Source organism: Equus quagga, chromosome 2, assembly GCF_021613505.1.
Source record: "Equus quagga isolate Etosha38 chromosome 2, UCLA_HA_Equagga_1.0, whole genome shotgun sequence".
In the NCBI taxonomy this organism is placed as follows: domain Eukaryota; kingdom Metazoa; phylum Chordata; class Mammalia; order Perissodactyla; family Equidae; genus Equus; species Equus quagga.
In genome coordinates this window covers 96,882,391-96,899,881 of record NC_060268.1, presented here as the reverse complement: position 1 = coordinate 96,899,881, position 17,491 = coordinate 96,882,391, and the positions used below count along the sequence as shown (strand labels likewise).

The 17,491-nt window shown below is 49.6% G+C and overlaps 1 protein-coding gene across 2 annotated transcripts; it reads left to right on the top strand.

Moving 5' to 3' along the window:
* The first annotated feature begins 12,826 nt into the window (after positions 1-12,826).
* Positions 12,827-17,112, top strand: LOC124234801 (pulmonary surfactant-associated protein A). Of its 2 annotated transcripts, XM_046652219.1 has the most exons (6): positions 12,865-12,912; positions 13,367-13,459; positions 13,753-13,947; positions 14,227-14,346; positions 15,050-15,127; positions 15,621-17,112. In XM_046652219.1, the coding sequence occupies exons 3-6, from the start codon at positions 13,776-13,778 to the stop codon at positions 15,995-15,997; spliced, it is 747 nt and encodes a 248-aa protein (XP_046508175.1). In that variant the 5' UTR covers positions 12,865-12,912; positions 13,367-13,459; positions 13,753-13,775; the 3' UTR covers positions 15,998-17,112. The 2 variants fall into 2 exon arrangements, with proteins under 2 accessions (XP_046508176.1, XP_046508175.1); XM_046652220.1 differs by lacking the exon at positions 13,367-13,459 and having other exon boundaries at positions 12,827-12,912.
* Positions 17,113-17,491: the final 379 nt, after the last annotated feature.

The following is a 17,491-nucleotide window of genomic DNA, read 5'->3' as shown; positions in this document are numbered from 1 at the left end:
TGAGGTCAGGAACCCCAGGCTGTGGTCCGGCTGCCCTTCATGATGCTGTGAGGGGGCAGGGTGAGGGTGCTGACCCCCTTCTCTGCCCCATTCTTGAGCCGCTTTAAGCTGAAGGCACCAGATACCTTCTTCTCTTCTTGGACATTCGGGTCTTTCAGAAAATGAAACCCAGACCATAGCCAAGGGTCCCAAATCTCAGCCTAAGGAGATATCACTCCAATATCTCAGAACACAGGGGACAAGCATTACAGGCCTTTGCCAGTAGAGGCTTCGGTGCCTTCTGAAATGTTCTCCAAAGTCTGGGAAGAATGTATCCCCATATTATTGCTGTAATCGGAGGCTAGTTCAATCCAGGAGGCGTTGCACACAGAGGAACAGAACACGTCCAGGCCATAGGACCAGGAAGAGCAAGCTCTCTAGGGAGTTCTGTGGAACCCACATAGCAGACTTGATGGCACTGGGCACCGAGCTCCAGAGAGAGCTGGGGGCTTGTGTGTATCAGGCTCTGGACTCAGACCTTCCCTGAGGACAGTGGAAGCTGTGGATGAAAGTAAGTGGAGGTAGGACTGAGAGATCGTCGTGGGAATGGTCCCTGCAAGTCCAGCATGGACACGGGTGGAATCAGCTGGATCAGAGGCTGGCTGTTCCACGAAGCAGGGAGAAAAGAGCCCCTTGCTGTGCCGAGCCTGGAGTTTCCCCAGGGGAACAGCTGTGAAGTTCAGAGCAGGTGCTAATGGGTGTGCTGGGTTATGAAGACCACTGCCGTGGTCCGGGGGTGGCTGAGGCTGAGCCCAGGACGGTGCTGCCGTCAGTGGAAAGTGCTCTCCTGCCACAGCAACAGAAGCAGATGGTTTCTCCGAGTCCCTCTGGCTGGGCTTCAGGTGCGGCCCACCCTGTTTCTTCCTGGGGAGGCAACTGGAGGCAGGACCCCAGCCTGTTGCTGCGAACCCCGTCCTGTGCCTGCCGTCTGCCCGTCCCATCCCACGGACGGCGCTCAGCTTTGCCTCCACCTGGCAGCCTTGTGTAATTAGCCACCAGAGCCTAAGCCCGGGTGGGCACCTCCTCCTCGGGCTATGTGTGTCCTGGAGCTCACTGTGCCAGAGAAAGGGGCAGCTAGAGCCGCTGCCCGTAGTCAGCACCCCTGCTTTGATGGACACTCGCACCCAGGAAGGCTGGCCCCACACCCCGGCCTCACGCGGTGCTTCCTTTGCTCCATTCCACTGTATCTTCCTTTGCTGCCTTTCCCATTTGTTCACGGAAACTTCCCCACGAAGACCCCAGGAGACAAGCTCCAGTCCAGGGGGAGGCAGGGCAGCCACGGTGGATCCATGTCAAGCAAACCCTGAGCATTCTTGCCCTGGCTCCTGGATGTCCCCTGCTGGATTCGGGGAGAGCTGGGGCTCATTTTAAATGCCAGCCACACACCCCATGCTTCAGAGCCCCTGCTCACCAGCCACACAGAGCTCTGGAGCGACTTTGCATCCCATCTCTGAGCCCAAAATCGTCAAGTCTAAGGCTATGGTCTCAAACTAAACATTGTAATCCAACAGCAAGCCATGGGCAGTATCTCCTGCCTCCCTCGAAGCCTCTGCTTGTCCACAACCCAACAGGTTGGGTTGCCAGGCAAAATATAGGATGCTCAACTATGTTTGAACTTCAGGTAAAAAAGAGTAGATTTTTAGTATAAGTATGTCCCACATATTGCATGTAATATACTTACATTAAAAAACTATTTGTTGTGTATCAGAAACTCAAATTAAGTGAGTGTCCTGTATTTTTATTTTCTGAATCTGGCAAAGATGCCATTAGTGGATCACCGCTAATGCAGATAATTGAGGAAGAATCAATTACTGTTGTCCATGACTCATTATTTGGGTCTCACCTGGACTGGTAGACAATTACAGCTGCCCTGGGCAGTCCCTTCAGGGCCCTCTGTGGTGCCCCAGGCAGTGTGATCTTTCCAAGAGAAAAATATGAAAAGGTCAGGCCTGAATTCAAATATTCTCTCTGAGTTTCCTGTTTCCATCATGGAAAAAACAAAATCGTGCTGTGTTCACGAAGGCTTGTTACTTGAACCCTCCATGCCACTCCTGCCTCACCGTCTCTCACTGAAGGCTTCCTAGCAGATAGGATAGAGAGAATCACTCCAGGAGAGTCAGGGTGCATCTGATCCCGGGTCCAAGACGGGATGGAGGAGGCAGAGGTACCTTCTGCACCCTCGTTCTCTGTACTCCTGCTGGGGTCCAGCTCTGGGCCCTGAGCCGGAAGGACCACAGGGGACTGGACCAGAAGCCCTGTCCACAGGTGTGCATGCGGAGATGCGAGGTGGGTGTGAGTGACCGTGGCAGTGGGAACAGAGGCCTCAGAGAAAGCAGACGCCCATCTGGCTCTGGAGGCCCTGTAGCATCAGTGAGGACTCCTCTGAGGGAAAGACATGAGCTGGGCTTAACTTTCAGGAAGGATTTGGTATGAGTGACGGCAAAAGGGGCCTTCCAGGTGGAGGAAGCAGCCTGCACACAGGTCTGGAGGGGAGGGCGCAGGGCAGGCCAGCTGGGCGGCAGTGGGCGCTGAATGGGGCAGCGAGAAGAACGCGGGAAGGAGGTGTGACCCCTTAGTACCAGGGGTCGTGGAGGATTCTGGGAAGGGCACTGGCACAATCAGAGGCGTGACCCAAATGGAGACAGGGGCAGTAGAAACGAGGGTCAGGGCTGAGGGTATCAGCCCAGCTGGAATAGAATCCACAGGACCCTGCTTCTCAAAGGGGCAGGGGGCCCACGGAGGGAGCCACAGCGACCACAGACTCCAGCCTGAGCACCAGGACAGGGTAGTACTGACTCAGAGGCTGCTGCTGCCAACAGCAGAGTCTCAGGGCCCCTCCCCCTGCCCTGGAGTCAGCGCCGGCTCCCTGGAGGAGAGGACGCAGCGCTGGCACTGAGCTCGAGTGAAGGGCCCGCTGGATCCAGGGGAAGGAACAAAAATCTGGGGAGCAGCTTGGATTGGAACCAGGAGCTCCTTCCTGGGAACCTTCCAAGGCACTGGGGCATCTCGGAGCAGAGAAGGGAAGTCCAACCACCTGGTGTCTGCGGACCCCTGAGCCTCTCAGGCAGCAGTGCCGAGGAAGGTTTCCGAGCCCTGGGCCCCTCCACACCCACTTCTGTTCTCAGGCACGACAGGCTCTGAGCTCCCACAAGAGATGTTTCCCCTCCCCCAAGCCCTAACTGTGTTAAAGCACCTGGCCAGGTGAGCACCGTAAACCCAACCCAGGATGGAGCCTCTGCCAGCCAGGCAACCAGGACCCAGGAGCTGCCCCCTGGTCACCCAGCCAGTGCAGAACTGGGGGCTCTGAGCACCTACCTTCCGGCAGAGCGCCCAGGCTCTAGATGGCACAGCCCACACCCACCGTTCCTATCACCCGCCACCCTCTACAGGTTTTTCCATATGTGCCCAGACACTGCTGGACTTCTGGCCTCAGCCCCTCTGGAACCCAGGGGTCAGGCTGCAGGCAGGACCCAGGAGCTTGGCTCAGGAAGACCCTCCATCGAGAAGGGCAGCTCTTTCCCCCTGCTGACCTGGGGCAAGAAGAGCTAAATTCCAAAAGCTCCATGGCGGGTGAAAGGTCAGGTCACGGCTCCAGGGACTCCGTGCCTGGGCCACTGGAAAGGAGGGTCCAGGAGGCCAGGGGACTTTGCAGGTCATCCGTCTGGGCAGGGGCCAGGCCAAGGTGTGAGAGGCGGAACCAACGGACACAAATTCATATCTACACCCTGAGAACAGTGACCTGGTAACACTTCCCAAAATTCACAATTTTGGACTACAAAGAGAAGCTCAAAAGTATTCAAGAAGTACAAAGAACACAGATCACTTCTTTTGGAATCACATTTCAGTAAAATTAGAAAAATAACAAAAATTGAAGGACCAAAACAGCCACCAAAACAGAAACTTTGTGCTATTACAAAATGCTAACAATGCAATTTCTGCATAGAAAATCTGTTGAAAATTTATATGCCATTTATTACCCCACAAATCAAAAATGAAAGGGTGAAAGTGAATTGAATATCCAACTCCAAGGGTGAGAAATGGAAGTAAAAACTCAAGACAAGTAGAGGAAAAGAAATAGTAGATACTTACACTCACAAAATGAGAGGGATTTACATAAACCCAAGAACTGAATACAAGGCGGCTTTTTTCTTTTCTAACTGAGAGAGAAGAAATAGCTGAAAATGAGAGTAAAAATCCAAAGCAAAGGAGGAAGTTCGCAGACCCTTCTTGAGAGCCGCCTTTCCAGCTCCGTGCCGGGAATGGAGAGGAGGAGGCCTTGGCAGCGCCATGCTCCGCTCTGGCCTCCCCGCCTGCGTCCCCCACGGGTCCTCGCCTCCCTCCCCTTCCAGCATCTTTGCTCCTGCCCGGGTATTCCTGTTCTCCATCTCCATCTCTGGGGCTTGGGTGGTGCTGTCTGGCCAAAGCAGAAAAGAAGAGATCTTCATAGGAGAGCCCCTCGGAAGACCGTTTTTGCACAGGAGGATTGGCAGCCATTCTTGTGGTCTTATTTGTACTTTTTGGTATGAAAAAATCTAATAAATGTTATTGTTAAAAGGAAAATGACAGATCTTTGATCCAAAAGGCTCTGCAGGAGAATTATCCTGAAGATTAGTGAGGTGCCGGGACTTTCCTTCTGAGATCTGCCTGGGATGCTGTGGAGGTCGGGCACCCTGGACTCTCCTCTCCGATTCACACACACTCACCCCGCGACACGCGGACAGCTGCCTGTGCCCCCCAAGACCCACACACTCTGCACACTCACAGAAGCCAAGCCCAGAATATATCTGCCGCACCCCCACACAACCCCAGGCTCAGAAAACGTCTTATGCCCGCTGCTGGCCCCACCGAAACCCCAGGGCAGGGACCTAAACAGACTAAGTACCTCATGCTCTACCTATGTTTATAGAATGAATGGATATGAGTGAGTGAGCAAAAGCCAAAGTGTGGTGTCTCTGAGGAGGTAAAGCTGTAGCTCTGAGGAGATTTTGGAAGACTTTCTCCAGCAGAGCTGACAGTTCTAGAAGAAACCCCACTGGCTCCTGGCTGGATTGGTGGAGCCGGTGGGAAGGAGAGAGTCATCTTATGAACCGAACCTGAGCTCCATGGGGCTCCGCGCAGGGAGAAATGAGGGCCTGTGTACAGACTGGGAAACTGAGAACCAGAGGCGGGTGAAGAGGCCGTGGACGTGACGCTGAGTGAACAAGCCAGCGCAGAAAGACGAATACCACACCATCTCACTCACACATGGAGCCGAAAGAAGTCAAACTTAGGAAGCAGGGAGTGGGAGGTGGTTGCCAGGGGCTGGGGCGAGGGAGAAATGGGGAGACGTTGGCCAAGGGTGCAAACTTTCAATTATGTAAGACGAATAAGTTCTGGAGCTCTGACGTACAGCAATGCGACATCAGTTAACAATATGGCATCGTCCACTTGACGTTTGCTAAGAGGGTAGATCTTAAGGGCTCCCATCACAAAAGCAGGTAACTATGTGAGGTGATGGATATGTCTAACCTGATTTTGGTGATTATTTCACAATATAGATGTGTATCAAATCATCAGGTTGTATACTTTAATTAGTTATAATTTTTAATTGTCAGGTGTACCTAAATGAAGCTGGAAAAATTACCAACATCGGGAACGAAACGGGGGATGTCACTACAGACCTTGCAGACGTCAAAACAACAATAAGGGAATACTATAAACAATTCTATACGTGAAAATTTGACACTGTAGCGAAATAGACCAATTATTGAAAAACATATGCTACCACAATTGCCAAATGTGAAATAGCTAATTTGAATAGCCTCATAATGGAAAGAAATTGAATTCTTGATTGTAAAACTCCCAAAAAGAAATTTCCAAGCTTAGATGGTTTCATTGGACAATTCTACCAAACATTGAAAGAAGAATTAGACCAATTGTACACAATCTCTTCCAAAAAATAAAAGAGTAAAGAGCACATTTTGTGAAACTAGTGTTAGTATTATCCTGTTACCAAAAGCATACAAAAATAAGAAACCTACAGACAAATATTCCTTATACACAAAAATCCTTGACAACCTTAGGTTTTATTCCAGGGATGCAAGCCTGCTTCAATATTTAAAAATCAATCAATGTAATCCACCATATTAACAAGCTAAGAAGAAAAATTACATAATAATATCAATAATATGGAAAAATTACTTGAAAAAATTCAACTTCCATTCACTATAAAAACTCTCAGAAAAATAGAAATTGAGGGGAATTTCTTAAACTTGATTTAGAGCATCTAAAAAACCCTCCACTGGGGCCAGACAGGTGGCGCAGCGGTTAAATTCGCATGTTCTGGTTCTCAGCGGCCCGGGGTTCGCCGGTCCGGATCCCGGGCTCGGACCCGACACGGCTTGGCGAGCCACGCTGTGGCAAGCGTCCCACCTGGAAAGGAGAGGAGGATGGGCACGGATATTAGCTCAGGGCCAGTCTTCCTCAGCAAAAAGAGGAGGATTGGCAGCAGTTAGCTCAGGGCTAATCTTCCTCAAAAAAACGAAAACAAAAACAAAAACTCTCCACTTACAAATATATTTAATGGTGAAGGACTGAATGTTTTCCCTGTAACGTCTGTTTCCAGTACTCACATTCAATATGGTGTGGGAAGTTCCAGCCAGTGCCACAATGTAAGAAAAGGAAATAAGAAGCATGCAGATTGGAAAGGAAGAAATAAAACTGCTCCTATTTGCAGAAGACATGATCCTTTATGTAGAAAATGCCAAAGAGTTTACAAAAATTCCTGGAACTAAGTGAGTTTGGCCAGATCAGAGGATAAAAGATAACATTGAAAATCGATTGTATTTCCGTATAATAGCAATGAACACATGAACAACAAATAAAAAATACAATACCACTTACGATCACTTTAAAAATGAAATATTTAGGTGTAACAAAAGCATATACACGTGCTGAAGACTACACAGTGATCATGAGAGGAACCAAAGATGATCCAAATAAACGGAGAGACATCCTGTGTTCATGGATTGGAAAAGCCAAATCTGTCATTTGTCCCCAAATTGATATACAGATTTAACACAATTCCCATCAAAATTCCAAGAATTCAACATCCATTTATGTAAAAATTCTCAACAAAGTGGGTATAGAGGAAATGTACCTCAACATAGTAAAGGCCATATAGGACAAGCCCACAGCTGACAGCACACTCAACGAGGAAAAGCCGACGGTTTTTCCTCCGAGATCAGGAAAAAGACAAGGATGCCCCCTCTCACCGCTCTTATTCAAAACAGTATCGGATGTCCCAGCCAGAGCAATTAGGCAAGAAAAAGGAAGAAAGGGCATCCTTTCTGTAAAACTGTCACTATTTGCAGATGACGTGATATTAAATACAGAAAACCCTAAAGACCTCACCAAAAAACTGTGACAACTAATAGAAAAATTGAGTGAAGCTGCAGGATACAGAATCGATAGACAAAAATCTGTTGCATTTCTATACACCAATAACGAACTATCAGAAAGAGGAATAAAGAATAAAGAAAACAATCCCATTTACAATTGCATCAAAAAGAATAAAATACCCAGGGATAAATTCAACCAAGGAGCTGAAAGGTCTGTACACAGAAAACTATGAGACTTTGATGCAATAATTGAAGGTGACACCATAAACGGAAAGATATCCTGTGTTTATGGATGGGAAGAATTAATATTGCTAAAATGTCCGTACTACCCACAGCAATCTACAGATTCAATGCAACCCTTATCCAAATTCCAATGGCGTCTTTCACAGAAATAGGAAAAAAAAATCCTAATATTTGTGCGGAACCACAAAAGACCCCAATAGCCAAAGAAACCCTGAGAAAGAAAAACAAAGCTGGACATATCACACTGGCTGATATTAAACTAAGCTACAAAGCAACAAAAGCAAAAATCAACAAGTGGTGCTAATAAGCTTCTGCAGAGCAAAAGAAAATCATCAAAATGAGAAGGCAACCTGCTGAAAGGGAGAAAATAGTGTCAAATTGTGTATCTGATAAGAGGTTAATATTAAAAATATATAAGGAACTCATACAACTCAATAACAAAAAATCCAACAATTTGATCAAAAACTGAGCAGAGGAAGAACTGACAGACAGTTTTCCAAAGAATACATGCAAATGGCCAACAGGGACATGAAGCGACACTCAACATCACTAACATCAGTTTGGTGCAAATCAAAGTCACAATGAGAGATCACCTCACACTGTTAGAATGGCTTCATCAAAAAGACAAGAAATGACAAGTGTTGGTGAGGATGTGGAGAAAAGGGAATCTTTGTGCACTGTTGGTGGGAATGTCAATTGGTGCAGCCACTTTGGAAAACCATATGGAGTTCTCTCAAAAAAATAAAAATAGAACTACGACATGATCCAGCAATTCGGCCTCTGGGTGTACAACCAAAGGAAATGACAGCAGGATCCCAAACAGGTGTCTACGCTCCCATGTTTGTCACAACATTATTCATGATAGCCCAGATATGGAAACAACCTAAGTGTCTGTCTATGGGTGAATAGATGAAGAAGATGTGGCGTATATATATATATATATATATATATATATATACACACACACACACACACACAAAGAAATATCATTCAGCCATAAGAAAAAAGGAAATCCTGCCATTTGCAACAATGTGGTTGGAAGGATTATGCTCAGTGAAATAAGACAGAGAAACAAACAGTGTGTGATCTCACTTATATGCGGAATCTCAAAAACCAGAACTCTAGAAATAGAGTAGAGTGGTGGTTAGCAGAGGCTGGGGGGTGGGGAAAATAGGGAGCTGTTGGTCAAATGGTACAAACTTCCAGTTATAAGATAAATAAGTTCTGGGGACCTAATGCACAGCATGGTGACTCTAGTTAACAACACTGCATTATGTACTTGAAAATTGCTAAGAGAGTAGATCTTAAATGTTTTCACAACAGAAAAGAAATGGTAGTTATGTGAGGTTATGGAGGTGCTAACCAACCCTACTGAGGCAATCAGTTCACAATATATAAGTGTATCAACTCAACACATTTACACTTCAAACTTACGCAATGTTATCTGTCAATTATATTTCAACAAAGGTAAAAAAAAAAAGCCTAAAATATGATGTGCTTGTCTGGAGACTGGAAGACACACAGGATGGTATTGCAAATCCTAAGGGCAGAGAGAAATATGAGAAGGCTGTGTTGGTAAAAATTAAAAGAAAATCAAGTAATGTAAATTTTTAAACAAATTGTCATTTTTAGGCAATAGAAATAGATTTATTTATTAAGTATTGCTTTTTAACAAGATGACATTTATTGGAGAGGCACCAATGTCATGTGTGTGTGTATAATATGCAAACATGTATTCAATGTGTTGATCGCATCAGGGAATAATGGTATTAATTCTCTTTCCCTTCACGTGTTGAGCTGCCTCCTGGCTTCCTGACATTCGACCTTGAACTATATGTAATTAGTAAGTGAACTTGCTTCTCTCTTTGCCTTTAGGTACGAGTAGAATGCAGGGTGACTGGGGATATTATGGTAGAGATTTAAAGTGGATTGGAGGAGACCTGGGTAGCAATCCTGTGCGGGTGACCCAGCCAATTCACGCAACCTCTCTCAGCCTCAGCTGACTTCATTCTCAAGAGAGGATTTACTGTCTGTATACCTCGTAGAGTTGTTGTGATGGTCCAAACAGAGAGAGCTCCAGGCAGCCACGTGCAGACTCCTTACTCAGCTGGACCCCGGGGCAGCTGGAGGGGGGGAGGCGAGGAGTTTCCTGAGCAGCTAAGATCGAGGTCTCAAATCTGCAAGAAGTCCGCGGCTGTCCTCAGGGTGAGTGCCTGACCTCCACTTTGCGCCTCTTCTCTCTTTCTGGTTTCAGTCACGTTGAATGAGGACGTGTCTGCTGGGGAGGGTGTCCTGCCGCTGGGAGGAGGACACCGAGTGGAGGGAGATGCCTGCAATGAGGTGGCGTGCTGTGGGCTGCTTGAGCCTCGGCAGTGTAAAGAGGGCGTCCTCACAAGGGCTGGACTGGAACGGGGTGCCAGAACTAAGAAAGACAAATGGTCTTTTGGGGGAGGATTATTTTATTGATGACATCATTAAGAGTCGCTGGTGCCGTGTGCTAATAAATTCTCTATAGATAGTGTCATTTAAAAATCCTCTACAGGTCATACACCCCCTTATCACCTGCATCCAGAGTGGACAGACTCACCCATCCTCCTCCTTCTGGCCTGTGTTTGGTGTACCTCGGGCATGAATGCATATTGATTCATGAGTCAATGAAATAAAGAGAAAGTTTGAGGAGGAATGGGATCTTTACATAGTACCAGAGTACCTCCCGAAAAGAGTCATTCATTAGAAAGAGAGAAAGAGGTAACTTTGTGGTGGGGAAGTCTGGCCCACACCATCTCAATCAAATGGTCAAAGTGAACGTCGCCATAACTGAGATAAACTGAAATTGTCTGCCACCCACTAGGATGTGATGGGAAGAACAAGGCATCGTTTCTATGACATCCCTGCCAGAGTTGCCGAATCTGGATCTGACCACAAAACGCTGCATCAGGAAAACCCAAATGGAGAGACAGTCTTCACAATAACTAACCCTGACATCTCCAAAATCATATTATGATCACAAAAGTTAAGGGAGACTTGAGAATTGTTTCAGATTCAAGGAAACTAAAGAGACGTAACAACTGAATGGAACGTGTGATTCGAAACTGGATCCTTTTGCCATAATGGACATTATTGGGGCATTTGGCAAATTTTATATAAGGCCTGAAGGTTATTTGGAGTTAATGTATCAATGCTAATTTCTTTCTTTTTCTTTCTTCATCTCTCTCTCTCCCTCCCTTTCTCTCTCTTCTTCCTTCTCTTTTTTTTTTTTTTTTTTTTTTTTTGTGGCAGAAAGGGCAGTTACAACACTCCAGACAAGAGCAAAATCATGATCAAAGAAAGAGAGACATGAAAATCACCACTGAACTCTGTGAACTCGGAGCCTTTCCTGTTAGAGGTTGCAGAGGGAAGAGCAGAGGGGCACAGGACGAAGAAGAGGTTAGACCAGGCAGCTGACTAGATTAGTGGTTTTATTAGAATTTTGTATGACTCGTTTTTTATATATTGGCATTAAGCTGTGCGAGTGACTTAAATGGTTAAGTAAAATACCCCATAATATTCTATCACTTTTTGATAAGACTAGTGTCTGAATCAGCGTTAATTTCTTGATTTTGATGACTACGTTGTGGCTGTGTAGGAAAACATCTTTGTATGAAATATAAATTGAAGTGGTGGAGCGATGGAGCGCCATGCTGGCAGCCTACTTTTGTGGGTTCAGAAGAGAATTTGCACTGCACCTGCGGCTTTTCTGTAAGTTTGATATTGCTCCAAGATAATGATTAAAAGAAGAAAACCACGGCTCAAAGTTGTACAACCTAACCAAGGCCACGTGGATAATAAGCAGCAGAAAAGTCAGTTCCAGTTGCAGCTCAGGAGTGTCTGACTCCTGAATCCACGTCCTCCCCACCGGCCACGTGGCCCTGGGCACCCCCGCCGCCTCCCCCCAGAGCCTTCAAGTCAACCCAAGGAGACTTCTGTCCTGCTCCTCCACCTGCCGAGCAACCGTCCGTCCCCTAAGCCAAGCTAGGGTGCTTTTGGTGGGACTGCCCCACCAACCCCAGCTCTGGCCTGGCCCTGGCTCCCCTCCCGTGCTGGCCCAACACCCACCCTGGGCAGGCAGCTGGCAGCAGCAGGAAACCTGAAAGCACTCAGTGCTCCAACAGGCTCCACTGGCCCCTGCTCCTGCGAGGGGGCTCCATGACTGAGCTCCCGCTCTCCCTGAAGACCTCAGGATGTTTCAAATCACTTACAAGTGAGCCTGGCAGTCTTTTCTGGTCCTGGTTCCCCATTGTTCCCGTCCCTGCAGCTAGAGGGTCCCTCCTAATCAGGTGGCTTGAGTAGGGGATCTCATCGATTAGGGCGTCACATGACTTGCTGACACTTACAGAAATCACCATTGCAGGTTGTCAGACATCACCCACGGCCAACCACAGAAACTGCTGCTCTCCTGGGGCCCCAGACGCTGCCCTGCCTCCCCACAACTGAGCCTTGTAGGGCAGAGGAAGGAGGAGCACGTAGAGCGTTTACTGTGACTCTGAACCGCGTGCCCACTGACTCAGCCGCAGGCTCCAGGAGCAGGAGCTGGGAGGCCTGCGTGGCTCAGTGGTGAGGCTGGTCCCCTGACAGACAGTTATTCCAGCTCGACCTGGCCACCCTCAGCTTGAGCCATGGCCTCTGCAGGGCCTGGAACCACATGGATCCTTCCAAGAGCTAAAGAGCCTCTGGAGCCAGAATGGCCCCAGGAAGGAGGCACATGGGGACACCCTTGTTTGTCACTGATCTTCCCCTTTGCTCCCCTGGAAAAGAGTCTGGCTCTGGTATGTTGTCTCCTGCTGGAGGGCGTCTGGGGACGGCGATCCTGGGACTGAGCGTGTGTCGTCAGCCAGGACTGGGGCCTTGAGGGTTCCCTTTGCCATGTGCCTCCAATGGATCATGTAAGAGCTCTCATCCTTCACTCCTTGGCAAGCTGCTGGGGTGAGAGTGGGGGGCCTCAAGCCCAGGGTAAAGTTCCCTTCTTGTGGACCTGGAGTTTCTCTTCAGCAGGCGTCCCAAGTGGCCCTCCAGCCTGAGTGCCCCGTGAGAAAGTGTGCTGTGTAAACAGGATGGCTGTTCTGGCCCGGCCCTCCCCGGAGTAGAGGCCCTCGTGACAGGAGGCTCAACTGTGTGGAGAGGAAGCCTGGGAGCCCAGGTCCGTATAAATGGTGCTGTCCACCTCTCCACTCTGACCTGGAGGCTGAGTGCCACCCAGGCTCTGTTCGTGGGGGTGAGTTTAGCCCCATCCCCTAGGGGTCCCCCAGGACATGGGTTTCAGGCAGTGAGAACCAGCCCAGCAGCCACAGGGTTAACTAAGGGCCACACTGGGAAGGAGGGGACCTTCCTGTGCACCACGGGGAGTTGCTCCCCAGAGGTGTAACTTGGGTGCAGGAAGCGGGGCTTGCAAGTATCCTCGTGCTTTGCTGTGCTCCTTGACCAGGTCCTTTCCCACCAGGGACTAGGCAGGGCCTGCCAGGGGGAGAGAACAGCCTGCCAAGGAGAAGGGGACACCCCAGCAGGGGCGAGGGGAAGAGTGGGTGACCACCTTGGGATGGCCAAGCCATGGGTCCTGGTCGTCTCTGTTCATCCTCAGGAATATGACCCCTTAGAACCTGAAAGGAGGGTAGCTGGGGGTGTGAGGGACAGACGGGGGTAGTGAGCGGCCACATCTTTCCTCCCAACAGCTTCGGAGGGACAAGTCGGGGTTATCTCAGGGCTTAGAAGTTCCAGCTGAAGTCAAGAGGGGTGAAGTGAGTTCCCCACGGTCACACAGTGAGGTACGAGCAGAGACTCCATCAGAATCAGGTCCTCTGACTCTCCAGAGCTCCTCGCTCTACTTCTCCTCCATGCCCAGGTCCCACCGCCTCAAGCCAGAGGGATGGCGTGTGAGACCATGTCAGACACCAGATGATGCTGGGGGTTTCCAGGGACAGTCTGGATCTTCCCAGAGCTCCTGTCTGCACCTGCCCTGGCCCTCAGGCTCTGCCATATGCCTGAATCTGGACAAAGAACAGCAAAGGGAGACCGTGGCAAATGCTTCCGATGGGCCAACGGCCCTTCCTTTCTGCAGGGGGAGCTGCTGGAGCAGGAGCCATGTTGCTGTGCTCATTGACCCTCACCCTCATCTTGCTGGCGGTTTCTGGCACCAAGTGTGATGTGAAGGAATTTTGTGCTGCATGCTCTGGCGTCCCTGGCATTCCGGGGTCCCCTGGCCTGCCTGGCAGAGATGGGAGAGATGGTGTCAAAGGAGACCCTGGACCTCCAGGTACTGGATGGGAGACCCCCCTGCCTCAGCTGAGGGTCAGGGACCTGTTTTCAGAAGGTCTGTCTGTCCAGGGCTGGGTCCAAGGGTCAGCTAGATGGCGGGACATGGTGGGAGTTTCCTGGGGCCCTTAGACTGGAGCAGCCCTGGAGGGTCCATCCTCAGAGTGCCCATGGAGGGACAGGTGAGTCAGCCTGGCTGATCACAGGGGTCCCATCACATCAGCTCCAGCCCAGTTGTGGGTGATAGGTACCATATATCCATGTCCTCCTCTTTCTGCAGGCCCCATTGGCCCCCCTGGAGGAATGCCAGGTTCCCCTGGCCATGATGGGCTGATTGGACCCCCTGGTCCCCCTGGAGAGCGTGGAGACAAGGGAGAGCCTGGCGAGAGGGGCCCTCCAGGTGAGCAGGATGGGGCAGGATGACTCCGGTTCCTCTGTGGTCAGTTACAGGAGGGCTGATGCGGATCAGACAAAACCACAGAGGCCGCCAAAGGGCATATGGCTCAGCCTAAATCAGTGAGTGTGAGGTGGAGGAGAGAAATCTGGGTCTGGGTAGGAGCCACGAGGCGGGGACTCATGGGCGTTGGAAGTGTTCATGCATCACAGCTGCTGGTGGGGATATAGGGCATCGGGTGTGGGAAACGGGACAGCACTGGGGGCATTCTGAAGGGTGTATGGGGTTATGTGGACCAAGGATCCAGGCAGATGGTATGACTGGGAGCCCCACACGCAGAGGGAAACCCCGCAGCTTTGAGTAGTGGTCAAGATCCATCAGGAGAGTGCAGAGGGAAGCACGTTTGCCCTTAGTGGAGGGTGGGAGAGGGGACCCTGCCCAGAAACCACACAAACCTGCAGAAGTGGGTGGACGGAGCCATTAAAGGACATGGCAGGAAGGAAGAGCAGGCAGGGAGCTCAGAGTACACAGGGCTACACAAAGGACAAGCATGGTGCTGTATGAAAACACACCCCCATGTCGTGGACCCTTATAACTTGGGGCCTGGGCAGTGGGTGTGGACAGGCTTGCAGGGGGCATAATGCCTACTTGGCAGCACGAGGGGTCTTTGCTGGCTTGCCCCTCATCTTGGGTGGGGATCTCTCTTCAGGGCCTCCAGCTTATCCAGATGAGGAGCTCCAAACTACACTCCATGACATCAGACATCAAATCCTGCAGTTAATGGGTGGTAAGGGGGCCCCTGGGGCCTTCGAGGGTGGGGGTTCTGCCATAAGTTCCCCTCATCCTCAACACCAGACACCAGAACCTAGAAACTTGACAAACAGTTGTGGACACACAGGTCTTGGGGAAAAGAATGCTGCTTCCTATTCCTGAGGTTCTTGAATGGCCTGGAGGGGACAGAAGTAGACATGGGGAAGCAAGGTCTCTGCCTATGATGCTTTCTGTTGAATCTCTGGAAACTGCACGGTTTCTGGCACATGATAAACAGTCAATAAGTAATGCTTAAATGGATGAATGAATGAATGAATGAATGAATAGAATGATGAGAGCTTAGAGGGGAATTTAGAAAGACTAGGATTGGAAGAGGGAGACAGAGGAAGACAGAGACAGAGGCAGAGATGAAGAGTTTGACGACAGCATAAAGGTAGAGAGCCCAAGTGAGGGATGGGGACTCAGAGACAAGGAGGTCAGAGGCTTGACTCCGGTTTCTCTGCTCTCAGCCCTCAGTTTGCAGGGGTCCGTGCTGGCAGTTGGAGAGAAGGTCTTCTCCACCAATGGGCAGGTGGTCGATTTTGATGCCATTAGAGAGTCATGTGCCAGAGCTGGTGGCCGCATTGCCGTCCCGAAGAGTCTGGAGGAGAATGCGGCCATCGCAAGCTTCGTGACGAAGCACAACACTTACGCCTACCTGGGCCTGGAAGAGGGCCCCACCGCCGGAGACTTCTACTACCTGGATGGGGCCCCTGTGAATTACACCAACTGGTACCCAGGGGAGCCCAGGGGTCGTGGCAAAGAGAAGTGTGTGGAGATGTACACAGATGGGCAGTGGAATGACAGGAGCTGCCTGCAGTACAGACTGGCCATCTGTGAGTTTTGAGTAGATGCAGAGGCCACGGGATAGACAGGGCCCTGCCTTGCCTTTCAGCCTCCCTCCTGAGGATCCACCTGCTCTGTGAGATGCTGTAACTCCTTTACAACAAAATGTATTTGTGTCTCTTAGAGTTGGAGGTATTCTTAGCCGTTCCACACCCTGATGGGCCCTGACTCCTCCCCCATGATCACTAATCAGCCTGCCATTCCCCCTGGAGCCCCTTCTCGCACTGCATGCTAGGCAGCCACTCTAGCTTTGCCCTTTGGTGAGAGATGGAGACTTCCTTCTTACTCTGCTTGTCCAGTTCCTTCATTTATAGACAACGACAGTGAGGTCCTGGGATGGAAGGACCCTCCAAAATCACAGAGAAGGTGTCTGCTTCCGGGCCCCCTCTACTCTTTCTCTGCAGCCCACCACATGCTCAGCCTCGTCAAGATGTAGCAATTCTGGTCAAGCATAATAATAGAGACAGGCGGACTTCTAGGAAATTCCAAATGTGTGGACCTAAGGACACATTTGGGATTCTCTGGCAGTCTGGGGCCTCTGGGAGCACAGCTGGTCAGTCTCTCCATGAGGTCAGAGTGCCAGGTGGTGTCCCAGCACCGGGGAGGCCAACCCCGCCATAGTGGTTGTCATGTATTATCCAATTCCTTGAGTCTTGGGGTGCCAACTCAATGCCCTGGGCTAAAAGCAGCCAGCCTACGTCTCTAGGGAAGACCTCACCCCCACCCCAGACATAACACAAGAAACCTCCTGCTGTTGGGCATATCCCCACACCACGTCAGAGCTCAGTGAGGTGTCCACACCACTTACCATACCACTGACTATTTACTGAGCACAAACTATGTGCCAAGCACCTTGACAAGCACTTCCAATATATCTTACAAAATGTTATTTAATCTTTACACAATGTCGTGGGACCAACATTATTTCCCCATTTTTTATATCAGATGACTGAAACTTAGAGATGTTAAGTGTTTTGTTTTATTACATGGAGCACGTGGCAGAGGCTGGATTCAAATCCATCTACCTGGACCTGAAGCTCATGCTCGTAACTGCCCCACCCTCTCGCTGAACAGAGATGATTTAAGCATAATAAATCATGAATATGTTAACATAAATTTCCATTGCTTTGGTTCAAGAGAGATCACATTTCTTTATGCTTATGAATCAAATTAACTCTGGCTCTGAGCTCCCACTTACCTGAAAAATGGGAAATTCAGTCTCAGACTAGGCTTTCTTTGTTGGGTGGGAGGGGCAAACTTCTCTCCATCCTCAGGTTGTATGGGCAGATGGGGAACTACACAAAACATCTGGAAGAACATATGGGCATCAATGTTGATGGCTGGCATTAAGATAACTGCTGATCTAAGTCCATATGGTCCATTTGTGGGTGGTGATGTCATGCCTTCCTTTCCCCACTCAGCCACCTGGATGTTTTCCATGGCCCTCAGGTGATGGTATTCGGGGCTGTGTCCTAGACCTTTGTAAGCCACATCA